General features: G+C 34.8%; 1 protein-coding gene across 1 annotated transcript in view; it reads right to left on the bottom strand.

Annotated features, from left to right (window-relative positions):
* Nucleotides 1-1604: 1604 nt before the first annotated feature.
* RASEF (RAS and EF-hand domain containing) overlaps nt 1605-22018 on the bottom strand; it is a 35030-nt gene continuing 14616 nt past the window's right edge. The window contains exons 4-17 of the mRNA XM_066181773.1: nt 21231-21326; nt 20204-20281; nt 19589-19704; nt 19011-19079; nt 18116-18200; nt 16660-16751; nt 13660-13894; nt 12510-12647; nt 12271-12418; nt 11245-11326; nt 9724-9838; nt 8753-8872; nt 7678-7754; nt 1605-6600 (exon numbers count right to left, since the gene is read on the bottom strand). Coding sequence (XP_066037870.1) covers nt 6492-6600; nt 7678-7754; nt 8753-8872; nt 9724-9838; nt 11245-11326; nt 12271-12418; nt 12510-12647; nt 13660-13894; nt 16660-16751; nt 18116-18200; nt 19011-19079; nt 19589-19704; nt 20204-20281; nt 21231-21326 — 1560 coding nt within the window. The 3' untranslated portion in view covers nt 1605-6491. The remainder of the gene's footprint in view (nt 6601-7677; nt 7755-8752; nt 8873-9723; nt 9839-11244; nt 11327-12270; nt 12419-12509; nt 12648-13659; nt 13895-16659; nt 16752-18115; nt 18201-19010; nt 19080-19588; nt 19705-20203; nt 20282-21230; nt 21327-22018) is intronic.

Below are 22018 nucleotides of genomic sequence, written 5' to 3'. Positions count from 1 at the left end.
TTTACTGCAAAATGCCTGAAGATTTTCTCCGACTACTCCAATTACAGTTATCTCTTTAAAAATATGTTTGTGACATGAAAAGAACAATTCCCTAAAAGTTACAAAAAGGAAACACTCGACTGGAATGGATAGAGACTGAAGTGGAAAGCCCCTTTCAGAAAAAGCAAACATGAGGCAGTCAGTATTGTGTACTAAATATAGTCCCTTTCTTTTTTTCCTGTATCTTACATTTTGTTATTTGTCTTTTATTCTGGTGAAAATACTTCAAATTTTTGTCCTTGTAGAAGTTTTCATTTGGTTCTGGGGAGCAAGAAAAATAAGCAACTCACAGAGTATTTTTTCCACTCTTTTAAGAACTACGTCCTTGATTCTGTCTTTGAGTTGTTTCCTATTTTTAAGATTTAAAATATTTTTAAAATACCTTTGTCAAAATGAAAACAATAGCCTGTTCTTAGTAAATCTGTGATAATTGACAGAAAGTAACAGAAAAGTTTAAACACAAAACCACCAGGTATTTTTTGTTGTGGTAAGACCACCTTTTGTTGCTGCTCACCTAATTTTCCTTGGATTACATCACTAGCTTGTGAACAAGAACTCTTTGCTGGTTATATCAGCAAGAAGATATAGCCCCCAATGTAAGATTATAAAAAATGTTTCTGATTATATGCTGATAATACATAGGTGTTATATATGGCTAAATATTTCAGTTTCAACAATTTTTAATTTGTGCAAATAATAAAGAAAGTAAAATAATATTTTAATTCTTACTGCTTTTGTGGCTGGTGAAGAATAGGTTACAAAAATAGAAGTGAAAAATACCTTAAGAGGAAAATGAACATGAAAATTAAAATTTATGTCTTAGTATCTTTGTGTCACAGAAGAGAGGAAATCAGGTTTTGAAAAGGGCATTTTGTCAGTGATGCTCTCCTCATCCCCATCGCATCCTTCCAGGGCTTATTGCTCTGCTTCAGAAAGCAGCACACATTCATGTGTTAGCTCCAGATACAATCGCTAGTGAAGTCACATGAGCTTAGAAGAACGGGACTTGGTCTTACCCAATGGACTCAATCTTGGAGGTCTTTACTAACTTACATGATTCTGTGCTTCCATGGTAAAATTTAAATTGGCCAATTTTACCTGATGCAGCCTCTAGTTTTTATTTTGTAACGTTTTTGTCTTTGATATATGTACCCCTAAGTATTTTTTGCTTGATGCCTAGACCCCTTTATAAAGCATATTTGCAAGAGACTGGTTCTTCTGGGCTACTTTGCTTCTTTTCTTTCTTACTTTACCAATATCACAGCTTAGTGGTTAGAGACAGCATGGCTGAAGCATCTCTATAAAGAGGTACAGCAAGATTTCTTCGAGAATCACAGTAAGGGACATCTCTCAGCTCAAAGCTGATGACTGTTCATTGAGGCTAAAAATTTGGAGGCAGCCAGATACCAGTGATTGGTTGGACCACTCTTGCATGCAACTGGCTGCAGAAGTTGGTGAACCATAACAACATTAACCTGACAGGTCACAGATGTTATGCTGGACTGCTGTTCATAAGCACTGAATAAAAGAAAACACACTGAGGAAAAATGGCTATTGAAGCATTTTTTATTATACAGTAATTTGCAAAATAGAAAGGTATTAGTTTTAAACATATATTAACAAATTTACAGTAAATGAAGTGACCAGTTGTTTTAAGGAGGAACAAGCTGCATTAAATCCAGTTTTACTTGTTCACAGTATAAAATTTTAAAATACTTTTCACTATATAGAACCTTATTTATAGACTATACAGACTTTTACTGAAAGATGAACACACAATAGGCACATTTTCTTCCTCATACTGGTATGAAAATACAATTATATTTTACATACTTCCTTTTATGTTCAGTGGGAAGCATCCACAGCTTGGTTTTATTTGTTACTTAGCCACTTAATGACCAATTTCCTACTAGTCCAGCTACCTGAAACCATAACTCGAGCAGAATTGTAGAGAAAGTACTTCTTTGTACAAACTCAGTAACATTTAATCTATTGAGTCAGATTTTATTTTACAGGAAGTTTTCTCAAAATAAAAGTTTAAAAAAATTAATGGCATAATATTACTAGTCCTAAGGGTACCAATAGGAAAGGATTAGGACTGATAGTAATACAGAGGAAGATTAATTGAAAAAAAAAATAAAACCAAACCCAAAAAAACCCTAAAAAGCTTCTCTAATCCATAAGTAGCCCAGACAGGGTTAGAGAGAATTACACGCTATATCAAGTCTGGCAGAGGTAGTGGTAAAGGCCATTGGAACTGTATAGGAGATATTGGTCAATTTTTATAATTATGTAACACAGCTAGAAACATCTTGAAAATATGTTTCTTTATAACATAATGAAGTACCATGACTACATGAATATATTTCTCCCATTGGTTTATACATTGGGGATTGTTGACTGCAGTATTTTTACCTAAAATGTTACCCCTACCATTGCTGTATAGCAGTGGATAGGGGAAAAAATAGAAAACCTCTTTAAAAGGATATGTGGATTGCCTGCACTAGCACAGAACCTATTACTTTATTTGGAAATCTGCATGTGTGCACAGCTAAACGAAGTTCCTTGAAGGAGTGCCCTATAGATATTTTCCTTAAACTACATTTTAGCATCTTACACAGATTTATAACTGTAGTTTTTTTTTTCCTAACAGAGGATTTTCTAGTCAATACAAAAGTAGTTACAAAGAAAAATACTTAAACTATGTAAGGCCCTAACAGAAGTTAGAAGCTGCAGTTTGTCTTGTTAAGCCACTAATATATGCTAAACAGGCACACAGTGGTTACAAGAGGTTACATGATCAAAACATTTTTGGAGCATGTTACAGAAATTATTGCCTCAGAAATGTGTAATAAATTACAATTAAAAATGGTCAAAAATGCAGAATAAAATAATGTTTCCATGTCAGCTGAATAAAAATAATTTATTTACAGACCATGAGGAAAAACATAAAAGACTTTTCCTTTTCAAATAAATACATGTATTAAGGGAACACTTCCACTAACTAAAAAAAAAAAATTTGTGCGATTAAATAGCTCTTATGTACTAAACAAAACCATAAAAACATTCAAAGGACAATAGTGCAACCATGTCAAAGCATAAAGCTGACATTTGCCATTTTACCTTTTAGGGTGAAGACAAGGTAAACTTTTAAAGCAGAACAACAGAAAAATTTATGCATTATTCCCAAGTATAAATACATGCTTTAATTTCTAGATTTAAATCTTTTTCCAATTTCTTTTGCTTTAATATGAATTCAACATGGTATTACATGAGCATTCAAGACATGATGGAGCTGACCATCACAGGATTTCTAAAATGAGTTCCAACTGAGCTATAGCTATATCCCCATTAAATAGTGCATTTTCAGTCATCTAGACGTTGATCATAAATTTACTCCAAGGTAAAACTTTGTTAACAGCTAACAACATTGAACCCTGAATCTTATTTAGAAAACAACACTGTTTCAAATTAAAGTTGCTTTACATGACACAAAAAAACCTAGAGAACTTGATAAATGGATTCAGGCTACACAATTTGGTTAAATAACATAAGATAGATTCTGGTTATTAAAATAAATGAAAAAACTAAAGTACCCAAAACCTCAGTGACCTGCAGAGAGGGAAAGACTTGTGAAAGCAGGTCCTCGAACTCACATTCCTTCCACCAGCCTCTCTACAAACATGGATATTCACATGGCACCCTCTGTATGATAAAAATATTAGATACTAAAGCAATTACTACACATGCACACATGCCACTAATTCTGGGATGGGGAACCCAGAAATACTATGCAAGAGATACTCCTGCATCAGTGTTTACACTGATGGAGAGAAGGCCAAGGGAGATCTACAGATACTGAAAGGGAAGTCACCAAGATTGAAGTAAAATTCTTGTTAATAGCAGGAGATGATGTAATGTGGGAAAACTGCTGTAAATTTGTAGTCATTGGGGAACTGAAGTTGGACATGAAGGGAAATGTTTATCCAGAAAAAAAAGGACAAGTATGAGAACATGTTGCCCAGAATGGTAGTAGTACCTCTGTCTTGGGGCATTTTCACAGGCTGGCTACCCAAACCCACAGATACCCAAATCTGGGGCTGGCAAAAGTCCATCTCTTCTTGGGTCCTTGGAAGGCTGGACAAAACCACTTCCAGAAATTCTAACTGTAAATCACTTTATGTGATTCTCTGTATCCAGCCATGCTGATGTGTCAATAATGTTTAAGCAAACATTGCACCTCATTTACTGCAGGCCAAGAAGACCACAGAGCTGGTCAAACACAGCAGCTCAGGACACACACAGAGAACACTGATCCCCAGTCCAGGCTCTCCAAGTTAACAACACTGAAGAAGAAACATTTTGGAATATAAGAGCTTATAACCATGATCTTATCCTGAGAAAATGCAAATGCCTACACTTCACAAACCAAGCACTGTACCATCTTCCTCTCTTCTCCCTACTCCAAATACATTCCAAATTAATTTTACTTCCACTTCACTCGTATTGACAGAGGGGAGGGCGCACACAAAGAACACAGAAGAGGCCCTCATCAATGCAGTCAGTTAAATCTGGCTTTTCTCCTCAAAGAAGCTAACTGAAACAGTGGCATTTTTCTCTTTTATTGATATACGGTTAACAGCAAACAATATGTACGTGATATGGCATATGCCTGATACACGTGAGTGACCTGCATTCTCTGCCACCTGCTTCAGATAAGTCTCAGAATTACACTGAGGCCTCCTGTACTGCTGTGTGGGAAGATGCTATAACCCTCAATTCTCCTGCATGGAGTTAGGCAGCATGTGAAGATTCTCTCAGTACTTCAAAAAACCCTCATCAAACATGTTTTGTCTTCTAGGGCTGAACTATTATACAGTGAAATAAAATGACTTGTTCATTCTGGCATTAGATTTCTCTCTGTTGTTGAAAAGTTTTAGGATAATTACCCCAGGATCAGCTGCACTGATTACAGGTTTAAAAGGATACAATACTTTTCCTAGTTGAAACCTTTTTAATTTTTGTAAATTATGAACCATCCTGTTTCTCAGACCCCCATATTTTTTACAAGAGATAACATAGTACAGGCCATACAGTGTTCACATATGGGGCTGATAAAGTGCAGCAAACAGCTGCTAGTCATATGGGTTTTCCACCAGGTGATTAAACATTTTATCCAAGTTTGATTTACTGAACTAGGCTTCAGCCTGGCGATGCTTTATTAATGGAAAGAGAGAAGACAACAGTTTGCTGGCTCTGAAAAGGTCCTATCCTATTTTGATCAAAATCAGTGAAAGTCAAGAATAACTGGATTTTGACTGCTAACTATATAAATGCCTATAATTTTTTTATTACATTATGGAACTCTTGGGAACTATTTTATGTAATAGTAACTCAGTGTTTAGAGATGCTGACCCCTAAAGCTGCCACCCCCTGGTAAGTATCTCAGAACTTTTCTAAAATCAGGTGAAGGAACTCTCATTAGGGCAATTGCTGTTCATTCCAGGGTTCTCTTTTAATGAAAAATTTATACAAATGCTTGTGCATGTGCAGCAATTCTTTCAAATGCTGATTTAAAACTTATTAAAATGCATTAAAAATATCTATTAAATCAGACTCCTATATACTATTACAATCCTTCAATTACTGACTGAAGATATTTGAAAAAAACAAGGGAAAAATTACAACTCATATTGCTCTGTAGTGACAATAATGATCCAGCCTAAACAGGCAGATAGATATTAGATCATAACTCATTTCAGCAATCCTACATATCACAGGTGTTACATTCTCTCTGGAATTTTGAACTGTAATAGTCCAGACAAATTTTTCTCTCATCTGTGATGTGTAGGATCAGATGTAAAGTCTGCTTCTCAGTTCTTAGTCAAACCCCAACACTCAAAATGAAATACATTCTAAATAGCCAAGTTTTGAGGAACTACAACAGAACACTATGCATCTGCCACTGTCTTCTAGCAAAGACCATTCTGGTTCCCCTAAACTTAGGGATTACTTGGATCTAGGCAACCCTTAATGGTTTGGAGTTTTCTTAAGAAATGTTTAATCAATATATACTTGAGGCTGTCAAAAAGTAGATAAGCAGACATGATCAAAAAGAGATTAAATTAAATGAAGCTGTATTTTTTTCTTTAGACAATAATATATATTACAATATTGTACACAGTGACTACTGTAGCATTGATTCTGAGATCGTTGCACTGAATTATATTACTTGAGAAAAGTGAAACCAGAGTATATGGGGTGAAGCAATTTCTCAAATCTGAAAGTGCAGAAAGTAGAGTCTGGATTTTTAACATTATGTGTAGCTTCTAAATATAGAAATGCATAAATCCATAATAAAAAGAAAACACTACTGAAATATTTCAGTTTGGTTGTTGGCTTGGTTTTTTTAAAATATAGAAGTTATTTAATTAAGGAAAATTCTCTGTCATTTAAACACTGCAACAGTTTTTTGTGAGTGCCAACTTTTTGACAGGTGTCCCAGCCAGGCTGGTTACTGATCTTGTATCATCTTGATTATCACTTCGTTTTCGTACCTCACTGTAAAAATAACAAAACAAAACAAACAAACAAAAAGGCACTGAATTAACTTCTATTCATGTTCACTCTTCTATTTTTTCCCTCTATATATTGCAGAGATCATCACCATTATTGTACGGCTAATACAACCTAAATCAGCACAGAATCAACATGTCTCACAAGTTTCAAATTTGGGAATCATATTAATGTTTCCATGCAATTCATAGTGATAAAAATATGATTTTTTAATATCTAATAACTCCCCCATGTTCTGATTTATCTTCCGTTTTCTTTTGAGAAGTTTTTCTTATTTGCTTCTGTATTTTACCATAGAAAAAGAGTATGTTCATAGCTCTAAGTATAAAAACAAGTAACTTCAGTTTCAAGTATAAATTTACTTTTATAGAAAAAATGTATGCTGTTAGATGTTTTTTAGAAATGCAGACTAAAAAGCTGTGTACATATGACTGACTATGGATTACAAACCACTAGCCCTTCAAAATTATACTTCAGCCAAAAATGGTTTAAAAAGGTAGTAGAATTGTAATATTTGGCTCACATACTATCATAGAAATACCAGAGTACTAAATGAACATAAACAGAATTTCTATCTTGTAAATAATTTAGAGAATGGAATATCAAAGAAAATATGTCTAACTAGAATGGTCAGTAATAAAACTGAATACATATTAATATGTGTGAAAGAATTAAAAAATAATTACACACTGAATTATTACATTTCAAAATAAATTATGAAAGAGTTAAGAAAATGAATCCATGTACAATTAAAATTACAATTTATTCAGCAAAGCAGTCTTAAAATGGTTTGGGCTCTGTAACTGAGTCCTGGTTTAAATATTAATTATTGAGAGAGCTTTGTAACATTTTCAAGGAAAAATGTTACTTCATTAAACTGAGAATATATCCCATCTTCCACTTATCTACAATGACTTTACAGAGTATTCTCTTTACATTTTTTTAACATTGGAACAATTTGTAAACCACGTATATATCTTTCTATGTATATTCACACACAATGTCCTTTATATAAAATATACTCAGATGTGTTTAGGTGCAAATAGAAAAACAGCTACTTACCGAGCAAGATGAAGAACTGCTTCTACAATATTAGATCCATCTTTAGCACTTGTTTCACAGAATAGTGCATTATAAGTCTGTGAGGAAAAACAAAATATTAAGCTAACTGATCTGAGATGGTTCCCATCTGAGAATGGGTACATTTAATTACAAATTGTTTCCTGAAAAACACAAAGAATGACAGTACACTTAAATGAACAGGATTTCTTCTAGTGCTCTTCATTGTCCAACACATTCTCATTAGTACTGTGAAATAAAACCGTAGTTGTTTTTTAATTATTTCTGGTTTATAATCAATACATTCTGAATTAATAAACTGAATAAAAGCCATAAAATAAGCTTAATGCCCAAACTCAATTTTCTTGTGCACAAGACTGCAAAACAGTAAGAAAGTTGCCAGGACAGATTACTTAATCTAACTTGCTAGCTACTTTAGCTACAGCATCTGGGTATTGTAGGTTAACCAAAAAACATCATTCCATAAGTAACAGACATGGTATCTGCCCCAGTATAATCAATTGATTTTGCAAGCACTCAGCCATTCAAGACCGTTAAGGCTTTTCCTATTAATCTACAAAATACAGGATTTGTGCATTTCTTTTACCCCATATAAATAAATGCAAAAAAACCTTATCCACACTTCCATTTATACCAGAGAATTCCTTTTCCCTTTCTGCACATGTGGCAGGAATACAAGAGTGTATCTTGAAGATGAAAATACTCGACAAAAAATCTCGACAGACACAAATTAGTCAATAGTGTGCCTCATATTTGAACTGGCAACTTCTGTTTTGCAGCAGAAAAATTCAGTCTTCTGTCCATCCACTTTTTTACAAAAAGACTGAGAAGTCTTTCACAGCCAATAATGAAGTTCAGCTCAGCAGACACTGAGATGTGATTTAACCCACCAAATACCATCAAAACACAATAGTTTAATGAAAAGTATCCATGGGTCCTCATTACTTGACTTGGATAAATGAGCAGAAAATTACTTTTGTTTACTAGTTTCTCACACAGTTTTCAGATTAAAATTCTTAAGAACATTTTATACTAATAAGGTACACTTGGACCTTACCATAGCCAGCTTTTCTCCATAGTTTATAGGCACACACTTCTGCCCTTCTTCTGTAACATCTTGACGGAGATCTGCCTTGTTTCCCACCATCATAATTGGAATATTCTCGTGAGCTGCATCCTGGAAAGAAAATTTTATTTCCTTATTGCCAGAACACTCAGAATACAAAGCAGTGGCTAACATCATCATGTCATACCAATTTCCTCTCCACAAAGTCTTGCACAGTAGTGGAAAAAAATTGACAAATTATGAAAGCTATGCTGAGAGCTTTTTATAAACCACACAAAATGTAAGCAGTCAGCTTAACTATCACCCTGCAAAGATGTGCTTCCAATCCCATAAGCTTTGTTTCCCAAAAAGGAATTTAATGTGTTAATCTAATGGAATGGATTACTGTATCCAAATGCTGTAATGACAAAATTACTAAGAGAAAAAGTAACCAATTCCTACACCATGACTAAAAGAAAATGCTTTCAGAGAGGATTAACTAAGTATTTTGCTTGCCACTTTCCCTCCTATTAAGCACCTCCAGCACAAGAGAAAAAATCCTTGCACTAAATGAAAATTCATATTCAAATAAAAAACCAAGAAGTACAAGTAGAAAGAAATACTGAAAATTTCACTTGAGCTATAGCTGATTCACAGAATCTAATATATTGGTTTAAAATGCAAAGACTCCAAGGAATATTCAAGTCATCCACAAGAAGATATCTGAAATGTGCTGCCATGTTCATTTCAAAAGGAAGTGAATAGGGAGAGTGTCATCAACATCCTTTAACACAAAAAGATGTATCAGACTGAATTCTAACTGAGTACGTCAGGATATATTTAGGACTTCCATGTAGCTTTTATTTCTATGACAGCCTTTAGTCTGAATAATTACAATTTACATCTAATATAATTTTGTAAATAATAAGGCTAACAATGCCATGAAACATAGCTTCTAAGTTGTATATATGTAAGGGTCTTACCTCGATCATATCCACCCATTCTCTCACATTAATAAAGCTTTTTTCACATGTTACATCATATAGTAGTAAGACACCATCTGCTCTTCTGAAGTATGATTTAGCAATACTTCGAAATCTTTAAGAAAAAAAGAAAATATTTGTATAAGGCCACATTATCAAATAGTAGTTCAGTTTAACATCATTAAGAACACAGCATCATTTAATTTCACTACTGAGAATAATTCTTTCCATATAATACAATGAATTCTTGAAAACTGCCCCTTAATGGATCAAGGATCAACAGGACTCCGTCCTAAACTACAATCAACATTTTGTTTATCAAAACACAGTGTATCTATTACAGATAATCTAGTCTCAAATTGGGTGAGGGGAGGTTCAGACTAGATAACAGGAAAAATTTCTTCTCTAAATGGGTGGTCAGGCATTGGAAGGAGTTGTCCAGAGAAGCGGCAGAATCCTCATTCCTGGAAGTGTTCAACAGGTATGTGTGGATGTGGCACTCAGGGACATGTCTTAGTGGTGAACACAGCAGTACTAGGTTAACAGTTGGACCCCATGAGCTTGGAGGTCTTTTCCAACCTTAATGGTTCTATAATCCTACAATCCACCTACATGTAACTTCCTAAATTGATTGGTTCACTTTACTTCCTTTGAAAAAGATAGAAACCCAGTAAAATTATTCCAGAGCTTCATGATCAATTACAATCACCTTTGTCACCAAGTTCCTACAATCTACTCAACCAAGTACAGTAACTAGGTATTTATACTGGGTATTAAAATATTCATCACAAATTTATTACGTGAAAGAAAAGTGATTGGATCTTTACCTACATACAGCCCAATACAAATCTTGGTCAATGAACATATTAAACTGACTTCCATGTCACTAGATTAAGCTCCTACTAAGCATTAAACATACACTGTTGGGTAAAGAAGCAATGGCTCTCAAGTAAAGATGTCACAGGATTTTGAGGGAACTTCACACAATATTGAAGAATCTTGAATGTAAATTCAGCAATACGCAAAGATATTTTTGGCAAAATTCCAAAGTCTTTGGAAAGAAGTTTTTATATACTAAATACAACGCAAATCAGGACCAGGATTTTCAAGGAAAGAATAGGAAATGGGGAGGAAGGGAAGGGAATCTCTAAGAAAAAGCCTGTTTAAAAATACAGATGTATAAGAACAAAGAAAGCTAAAGACTAAAAATAGAAGAAACCACATGGATCTACTCCATTGTTTAGAATTGCCAAGGAGGGACACACCGATTGAATTAATTAATCCTGTGGTTAACCTCAACTATTTCTCTCAATGCCAAGAAAAGATTACCTCAAGCACCACCGAAGCTAACAAGAAAATATTCCACCTGTCTTGATGTCTCAGCCGAGAAAAATTTCATCTGTTTACAGATATTTACATATGGACCATACAATTAACGATTTTTCTCAGCTACATGAAAAAAGGCAAATGATTTTTACAAACAAAACAATTTAAACTAGGTAAGTGCAGAGGATCACTAACCTCTCCTGCCCAGCTGTGTCCCACAGCTGTAGCACTGTAGGTTCTCCATCAACAATGAGTCTTTTCATTTGAAAATCCACACCTGAAAAGAATCATGTGTATAGTCTAAAAAACCCATCAATAATCTTACAGAAACCACAGAAATTAAAAGATAGGGACTAGATTTACAACAATTTTTCCAAAATTCATCTCTTTAAGTTATGAGATTATAAGTTATGATTAATAGGTTCTGAGACTTCAGTCAGTCATGCACATACTTCTGAACTGCCATAATCCCCTGAATGTATTTGTCTTTTCCCAGAAGAATTGATTCCAATTGCATTCTGAACAACAAATAAGATCTCTCACTCCTTTATTTGGCTAAAAAGTTTTACCAAAGAAGTGAAAATGTTTTACAAAAAACTTGATTTCAAATATCAAGGAAGAAAAAGATAAATTAGGACAAAAATCATGACAAGAGAAAATAAAACAAGCATTTAAGCATGATTTGATTGGAAAACAAAATTCAATCTTTGGAATCATTAAGACTTAAGTTTGTTAGGTGACAACTATACTAATACACACAAGAAGTCAGCCAGAAATCCTTCTAGCTGTATTTAAACCAAAGCTTCAATAACACTTTGAAGAAATCACAACAAAAAACAGTAGGAAAGACATCAAAGGATAGTACAAAATACGAAGAAAAGAAGGAAGTGTTGAGAAAACAAGAAAGCAATGAAAAATGCAGGAAAGTTCATACACACACTGAAAGTTCCTTACACTGACATTCCTTGTCTGGAGCTTTGTGTTATTCAGAAAGAGGCTCCATAAAGAGAAACTAAATTAGACCAGTACCCTATTGTCCACTACAAACAGCTGTTATTACTAAGCTTTAGTACTCAATTAGATCTCACAGTCTGTGTGAGAAACTTCTTGTGTATACCCAGGAAACCCCAGAAAGCAATCACAAAGGCAAGCTTATCACCCACTTCACTCCAAAATAACATGAAATTTATTCTAATATTTTAAGAAGAGCACAAACTATACCCAGAGTTGCACTGGTATTGCCTCGAAATTCATTCTTGCAAAGTCTCATAAGAAAACTGGATTTTCCTACTGCTGCATCTCCAGCAAGAACAATCTTGTAAGCCTTCTCTGAACTGGGGTATTTTGGAGTGAATTCAGTTGCATCTGACTGAAAACAAAAAGAATCCCTCTATTACAACTCATTTTAAAAAAGCCCTCTGTATCATTCTTTTCCATTTTTCCCCTGAAGAACTGGTTACCTGAGGGGTGAGAGCAGATATGTGTTTCCTCGTTGAAGCAACTGAGCTGCTTTGACTTACTGGCTGTGAGGGCTTCCAGTCTAAAACTGCAGTGCTGCTAGCAGGGCTGTATGCTTCTTCATCCCTGATCTCTGGAACCTGAAAGTACAAGTTAGTTCTCTGGTGAGAAAAGTATGGTTTTTTGGAAAGGCACAGCTAAGACTGATTAAAACATTTTAACAGTTTGGATTAAACAGAGAAAAATGACCAGATACAGCTGTGCAGTTCTAATCAAAATACTGTGATTATTCTGTTCTCATTCATTTTTGCTGTTTACTATAATTACATTTTGTCTTACAACATTTTTATTGTTCCGCATGCATTCTTTCTGTACTCAAATACAGCAAATTAACTTCTATATGAAAATTTCAGCTTAAAATATAGTCACAATAAACAATTGTGACAATACAACTTTATTTCAAAGCTCATTTTGCAAACATCTTCCCCAAAGACATTACTCTCTATGCCGTTACTGCTCAAGCTAAATTAAGTAGAGCACAGCTGTAATCAACATTAGTCATAGCAAAGTCTCCACAGAGATTAATGTCTACTAAATGCACAGCAATTTACCTCAAAAAATATACACATTCTACTGTGCTTGATACAATTTTTGCTATGCAGTCCTCAGTAACTCTTTCAATGTTAAAACAATAAAACGGACACAGTAACACCTTCTTAGATTTTTTTAATTCTCCCAGACTTAGCCTGTAAGTTGATGTGTGCACTACCAGTATTCTCTCTCATACACACTTTTTTCTCCACTGCCACAGCATAGTAAGAGGAAGTGAACGGAAAGCTATTTTACTCCTATCTGCTTTTTTATCATTAGAAAATGAGCTCCTTTCCACATACAGTTTAACAACCTTCAAAAATCACAAACTTCAAAAATTAAGTTCTTAGCTCAAAAATGTATGAAAAAAATGTAAAAACAAAAAGAAAACTATTTATACATTCTCAAAAAAGTTTTCAGTAATAAATTTAAATGTGCATGACCCACATATTTACTTTTAACTGGGCTGTGGACAAAGATCCATTTTATTTTAAAAAGAGGAAGCTAATTTTATCTCCAATCAAAGGCCTTTCTCAGAGAAGGAGTAAATCTGGCACTTACATCGGTATCAGAAGCATCACCACCAAAGCCTTCTTGCATATACTGTGACCTTTGAAAAATCCTTTGATGCCTATATTCCACTTCTGAATCGTACTCATTTGAATCTCTCAGGGTAGACAAACCACTGTCAAAACAGCTCTCAGGTAAGCTATCAACTTCACAGTTTATCCTTTGCATCGGATCACAAAGCGCTAAAGAATCATAATCTTCATCGACACAAGACGAATGAGACGACCTAATAAGAAAGTATTGGAGGGGGAAAAACAAATTATTCCATATAATAAATTCCAATAATAAATAATTGCTCTTCCCAAAAAAATCTGAGCCCTTCTGGAACGGTCAATTCTTAGAAATGCTAATGTTAAGTCTAATATATATGTCAATCTGTATCTTGTCTTTATAAAGAATTTCTCTTTCTCAATCATATATCTTGGGAAGCTCAGATTAAATTATTTAATCTGTGTTATTGATGATGACTTTCCAAGTTTCAGTAATTATGACTATTTGTTAATTTTAAAAAACCTACCTAAAAAATTCAGAAAAATAAATACAATGTTTTAGCTAGTTTTGGCGTATTCTAAGACATAAAATGACCTTGACATACTGTATCTCCTTTAAATTAATGCATTTGCTCACAGAGGCACACATACCAATAAGAAACAACTATAAATGTAGCAGGGGGAGCAGCCAAGTTCAGGAGATCAGTAACAGGGGAAGAAGTCACTGAAAAATTTTCTTACCATTTGGTAGACTATGCAAAACAAACTCTTACACAGAATTCCTCTCTTTTCCCTTAACCTTCCTTCAAAAGTCTTTTGGTTTTTTTCATTCTGGATACTTCAATATATGAAAATACTTAATTGAATGCCTCAACGCCAGTATTGCTTACAGAAAAAAAAAAAAAGGTTTTATTTATGTAAATAAAACCACAGAAAAGGAAGGTTAATAGAGTGAATCTTAAAAAACCCAATCTTATAAAAAAGGTTACAATGGCTACAATCATTATCATGCTCCTTCGGCAAGACAGGGACAGGCATCAACTAAAGTGAGGCAGTAAAGGTCTCCAAGTCACAGCAGAAAAGATAGGGTCTGGCCCTGCTGAAAATGGATGTGATGCACTGAACTGCTAAACCAGACAAGGTCAGCATCAATCCTTGTAATAACAGCTTGCTCCCAGAGGGGCTCAGGCTCCCCTGTGATGGCACAACACAGGAGAGTACACTGGGGAAAGTCACCAAATTATGAAGTTGTTACTGAGTTAAATTCCACCCTTCAACTGGCCAAATGAGGCTAACAGTGGCATCGGTGTCCCATGCAGTAACATTCAGAAACATCTAATTTACACCCCTTCAGGCTAATGAATAATCACATGAATGCATGTGATCTTTGCTGCAGGATATCAAAGTGTAGATGGTCTTTGTATTCATGCACCTACTGGCATATTTCCAGTCACTGAAACACTGAGGAAGAGTTCATGCTATAACAAAGTTGAGCTTGTCGGGCATTCCCTGAAATAAAGCTCCTTAGTAGGCAAATTTCAGCTTCCCTGAACCATGAATTCAATGCTGGGAATTTCATATATGCTTAAAGCAAGTTAGACCAAGATGAATCTTACAGATCAAAAAATAAAAATCATAGCTTTTAGAACAAATTGCTTAAAATATGTTAATACGCAAACCAATACCTCTTAAGGCTGATCTGATGTCAGGAGACAAAGTACTGAAAATAAAGAGGTTTTGGGACACTCACATCTCTTTCTGTCTTTTGATACTATCAAGTCACATGTTAAGATTAAGCTTTATTCCTACCACATAAGCTTTCTTCTAAAGTAGCTTTTATTTCTCACTTTTGTGGGAATACAAGGATTGCACCATGTGGCAGGTTAGTAATAAATATTCATGGAGAACAACATAACTAAGCCTCCAGAGAGGTTTTAGTTACTCCCTCAGAAAGTTACTGAATGTAATATGCAACTTAGAGTGGATGCCTCCAAAAATTTGCAGAGGGTCTAACATTAGGGAATTGGGTTTACGTGTATTCTAAAAAAGGAAACAGCTTGTGACAACCAAAACTTTACAGCCAGAAAACACACCTCACATGGAGACAACAGAATAAGAATGACGCTACAGAATGAACGGGTATATAATAAGCGTGAAGCAGAAGTCAATTTAATTCCTATCCAAGATACTTTTCTTTCTAGCAAAATGTAAAACACAGACTACAAAGACCTCTATTAGAGATCTCTCTATGGTTTGGAATACCACTGAAAGAAGACAAAATAATCTATCAATGGAGTAGGGACACACATTTTGCTGATGGATCTAACTGTTAATAAAAACAAGTGTGACAGCACAGTATGACTGACAGCATTACAGCACTCCACTGTCTTCAGTGAGTCTCTGAAATGATGAGAGGAAGTTCTGATCAATGATCTGTATCCAGTAAGTACAAAAACAAACACCTCTGACCATCTAATTAGATAACTTTCGATAACTTACTGGTTTTGTACTCTTATCCCACTCATATCCAAGTGCATTCACTACTCTCACATGTCAGTGTGAGATCAGGTGGTTTATTCTTTTGAAGAATCAGGCTCACATTTGTAGTAATTATTACATGGGAAAAAAGGCACACAAGCTGAACACAAAACCAAAAATGTTTTATTTCTCAAGTACTGCGTAAGGCTAACAAAGGCCCTCAGAAGAGTTTTACAGCTTCTTGGAGACAAAGACACTGAGAATCAAACTACAATCAAAAGAGGTCAAGACCAGACAAGAGGCTGTCTGAATTCTCCGTAAGTTTATGGCTTCCACTGAGGAGGGTTATCCTGAGCTTTCTGAAGTAATTGAGAAGATTCCTATTGACTTCAGTATATTTTGGATCATGTGCTATGGTCACACATTACTTCTAAATAAGACAGAATTATTGTCTCTTACTTAACAGTAATCTGCTCTTTTAAAACAAGACATTTTCAAACTAACAGAAGCAAGCCCAGCTTACCTGTCATACCGTGGGTTCAAAGGAGAATGCTCACCATTAAATTTAGGACTGCTTCTAGAAATGGTACTTCCTGGTGAGGTATTTGCTAAACGCTGCAAAATAATAAATGCATTATAACTTTGATGAACACAGAGAAAGTATCTAGATTTGTTGAGAAAAAAAGTGTGCATCATCAAAATTACAAACTGGATGTATTTAATATATGCTTCTTTATATTATATATGTATATTTAGCTACTTACATTTAGTTAAACCTCATGGTTTATGTATTACTGAGCATCAGAAGGCCTATTACCTAGTGCATTTAGGCTTAACCACAGCCTTTATACTGAACCTACTACACACATTCAACCGCAAAAGACAATAGAATTTCCAAGAGGGTGATTTCATCCACACCTGAAGACTCTGAAATGCTAAGCTTTGAAAAGTGGTATTTAGACCCTGGCATGCTGACTACTAAATAGAAAGCGTAATTGTCACTAGTTGAGTTATTTTCAGGAGAGCTACCTCCTAGTTCTTGAGAGAGATAGTGAAGGAAAGGTCTTGAATGTGACAAAATATTTTGTACATTCTGCTGTGCCTCCATACCATACATTTATTCACTGGAAACAGCTTCTTCTGTCTTCTCTGTAATACGCTCATTTATATTTCCAGGCATGACAGCTGGAAATGGTATTCACTGTTGCATCTGTAATGAATCTCTGGTGGCTTGTACCAGCAAAAGGAGTCACATTCACTGGTATGGAATACTGGAAACAGGCAGACACCTGACCCCCTATTTTCCTCCTTCCTGTCCAGTATTATCTTTGTGGGCCCATTATTCTGCTTCCATCCTTCTAAAAAAAGCTATCTGCTTTCCTTATGATGCCAAATCATTAGTTTAAGAGTTTTAACACATTTCACAGGACTGCAAAATGACAGTGCAATAACTTCTTACTTTCAAGCCTTTCTTTCTCTAGTTCGGAGGATGTTGGGTGACATTTGTTAAAAGAGACTCCAATGCAGTTCTGAGAGCCCAAAAGGGTATGACTAAGGTCTCTGTCTAGTAGCCCATGCTATTCATTTTCCCTGTGACTTGCCTGGAAAAAAGTTCAAGCTAAGACCTTGCTCCTAAAACAGGGAAGTTTTCTGAGAAAGTGTGTTGTCAGTGGTCAGACACTCCCATGCAAAACACAAATACATTCCCTTTAGCACAAGGGAAACTGTTGATTTATTCACGTCACTAAAAATCACAACAAATTTTAAAAAGTTACTTTCCAGAGCACCTCAGAAAGCAGCTATGTTTTAACAAAACTTCCATTATTTAACAAAACGTAAGTAAAATCTAACAAAACTACACAAGATTATTCCCACAGTGAGTCCACTGAATAAAACTCAACTTTCTCAGTACCCACTGAGGTACTTTAAATTTGCTGTGTTGATTCCTACACCTTCCATGACAATGCATAAATACATACCAATGATCTGTTGTACTTGCTGAAACTGTTTTCAAGTGCAGTTCTTAAACCATCGTTGCTGTCATGTAACTTTCTATTAGCTGATCTAACAAGAGAACACAGTTTAACTTGCAGAACTAGAGAAAACATGAAAAAGTATATAACTTCTCAAAAAGAAAAACTTTAAAAACACTTTTGGAGAACCCCTTTTTTTCTTTAGCTAAACACTAAAGAGTAACATGAAACTAGAAATATATTGACAGATACTCAAATAAATTATCTGAAAACATCACTGTGCATTTTAAGCTTCAGTTGCAGCCAAGGAAGCCCATTTTCACTTGTACACATGGTCTCTGGTCAGCTGAGTGGAAAAAAATATACTGTAGGAATGGTCACAAAAAAACAAAAACCCTGCACAACAAAACAACTAGACCAGCCATTTCTGGTACAAAGTACAAAATGACTACCTTTTAAATATTGCTGAGGGGATTCTGAAGACAAATACAATTCATCATACATACTGCACACTCTTAGTACTTTCCAGACAACAGTAAGACAGGAGTTACTGGAGAGGCAAAGCCAGTAGAAAAAGGAGCCAGGCATTAATTTTTCTGATAGCATGTATAGACCCAAACTGCATTCAGCTTATTATAAAGAAATGAAAGTTAGTGGGGCTAAGAAAAGAAATGGAAAGAAACCAACAGAAGTGTTAGTGGGCCAGCACCACAGCAGAGTTATTATCACAGTAACATTTATGACAACTGAGAACACCTTTTATGGTAATTTAGGCCATTTCAGTCTTTTCACTTGGCACTTTTTCCCAAAGTTCAACCCGATCTTTTGCATACAAAAACATTTATACCAAATATGTTGGGACAAAGTTTGATAATAAAAAACTGAATTACTAAAAACTTACTGAAGTATTTCAATTTGTCTTTCCAGATTATCTCTGTCTTCTGTATACTCTCGGATAATTTCTAGATCCCTGGAAAAAAAAACAAAAACAAACACCGCAGTTAAATTAACTTATACTTAATAGGATATTCTTATATTTTCACCATATTGCCTTTGGCAGACTCCTTTAAAAGAGTAACTAGAAGTAACTTTCATTCACTTTAGAAAAATAAATGGTTAAGCGAGACATAGAAGGCTTCCAAAACTATTCTCCCTAATATTCATACAGATACTCATGTGAGTGCAAGCCATGAAGAAAACAAATGCCTGATGCTGTACTGGTGTTTTATTCCTAATAAAGCTCCACTAAAATCAATGGATATTCCTGCAAGATTGTGAGAGTTTGCATCAGAACCAGAACTTGCTCTTTCAGAAACCTAACAAGAAAAGTGAACAGCATTGATGACACGGTATCAAACATGTACCTACCCTTTAATGCAAACTTAGGAAAATAACAGTTGCCAACTGTATACATAATAATTACATCAGAAAATAGATTTTGTTTTTCCCTGGTGAAAATATCATGTAGAAGTAACTTACCTCTCAGTGCTCAAAGACTGATCTGCATACTCGCTTTTCAAGGCATCTAATTCACTCTGTAGAAAAGCTATATTTGTCTGCGCTTCTAGAAGATCTTTCTTAAGTCTCTGATTTTCCTTCAAAAAAGGAAGATATTAGATGTTAGCTGTCCTAGTCACCTCCACAAAATGTTGATATATTATAGTAATAGAATAAAAATCATCAAAGTTAAATAAAAACAAAAACACTATAAAATTTGGCATAGAGAGTGAAAGAACATGAAAGAACACTAAATCAACAAAAAAGTCAGTAAATTAACATGCAAGAATCTCTTAACTTTCATTTTTCCATTCAGTTACAAAAAAATGGGACCACATCATCTCAAGCCATTTCTAAATGTCCTGCACAGAATGTGTATACATTTAAACAGGTACTTTTTCATCTTAAAAGATCCACATACCCATAACTTTAAAAGTTTACTTTCTACCTTACCAGTACTAAAAGTAAAAAAAAAAAAAAAAAAACCCCAAACAAACAAAAATCAAAATCCAAATCCCCACTAGTATAACAACCTGTATTGCAGACACTAAAACTGAGGCTAATTTAGTATGTTAATGATAATAATCTCTTACTTACTAGCAACATATCATGTATTCTTTTTTTCAGTTCAACTACATCTTCCCTTCGACTGACGTATTTGGATTGCTCCTCCAGCTTGAAGTATTAAAAAAAATGCACAATTAATGTATTTGATTGTTCTGATTAAAAAAAAAAATTATGGAAATCACAATAAATAATCCTTGAAAGGTTTTACAGTAACTAAAGATTTTAAAACTTAGGAGTTTTTCCGAATGAAGCAGACAGCATTATTTCAAAAATTACTAGCTTTCTAGAAAATTGATATACATTTTGCACTCTTTGAGTAACAAATACTCACAACTAGTGAGACAGAAGACAAACTATTAAAACAGAAACAGATGGAAACATTAACTTAAAAAAAATACACAAAACCATTACTATCTCAGCTATATAGTATTTGGACAAGAAGATCTCATGTTCCATTTCTACAAACGTTCTTTAAAGTGCAATTAAATACAAACTCAAAAATATATCCACTTTGCTTGCTATAATTCTGGTAAAACTTACAGCAAAAACCAAGGACAAAATTAAACCCAAATTACAAAATACCCCAGAACATCATTCCTGAGATTTCAGTTTACTTTACTATTAGGTATCAAATTACAAGATCTGATTGCAGTTGGGTTCTAAAAGGCACTATACTGTAAATTACTATATCTGGACTACTAATTCCATCTTTATGTATAAATTACAAATATTTAGCTGCAATATATTGGACTATTTCTAATGGACCAAATACAAGACTAGGTAACTGCAATTTAATAATTTGATGGACCTAGAAAATTGTTAAGCCACAGAGTTTAGGTAATAGCTGCTTCTCCCCTTCCTAGGTATTTCAACAGATTACACAGCATAAATACAAAAGCACAGAATGACAACACAACTTAAAATTATGTGCAGTTGCCATTTACTAATACAAATTAAATTAGAAACCTACAGTTATGATTATCCATTTTGAGGGAGGCATTTCATAAGGACAAAATCTCTCAAAACATTTAAACTCACCAGACTCCAACTCACTTACCTTTTTAAGTTTTTTTATTGTCACCTGAAGATCCCCAACTTCAGTGTCATACTGGCGTTTCAGCTCATTTAGTGCTTCTTCAGCTTTTTGCTTCTCCTGAAACATTTTCAATCTCATTAGAAGTTGAGACAAGTTTCAAATGCTTATTAAAAGATTCATTCATTGGTTTGGAAAGCACATACTTTTCATTTAAACAAATGTGTCTTTCCATTCTGTCCCTTCCTTAAGATCCATAGATTCTGATTCTGTAACTGCAGCCCACTTATACAACACTTACAGAAATAAATTGGTGGCATGAAAGCAAAGTGTTTCAGTGTTTTTTATTCACGATTCCTGTGCTTAACATTCTCAATATCACAGTAGTTTTACTTCTGTTTTTCTTTTAAAGTTTTTTGCTTGCAAGTGCTGGAATGTTACAGACCCCTGTCAGTAAAAAGCAAGCAGATAGCACCTCTAGTTTCAAATAGTACTGTCCCAGAACAGAGACAAGCGGGTGGTTCCAGGGCTGTCTATTCAATACCATCCACATCACCAGGATTGTCTCAGCAGGAAAAATGTCGTGGATGGAAAAGAGAGCAGTGCCATCTTTTTCCAGGACAGGGTGTGTGCCGGGCTGGAATCAGGACTGCACAGATGTTGAGCACTGGGACAGAGCCCCTGTTGAAGCTGCTGAAGCCACTGTCCCATGACTGCTGCCATCACCATAGAGAGAGCCCAGATATCTGCACTGCTGCCACCATCACGGCCCCAGAGAGAGAGAGGGGCTGCATTGGTACTGCCACCACCAC

This window comes from Chamaea fasciata, unplaced genomic scaffold (assembly GCF_029207755.1).
Source record: "Chamaea fasciata isolate MVZ Bird 193981 ecotype frontalis unplaced genomic scaffold, bChaFas1.0.hap1 SCAF_4, whole genome shotgun sequence".
Taxonomy (NCBI): Eukaryota; Metazoa; Chordata; class Aves; order Passeriformes; family Sylviidae; genus Chamaea; species Chamaea fasciata.
The sequence above is the reverse complement of the archived record's forward strand: the minus strand, read 5'-3'. Positions and strand labels throughout refer to the sequence as shown.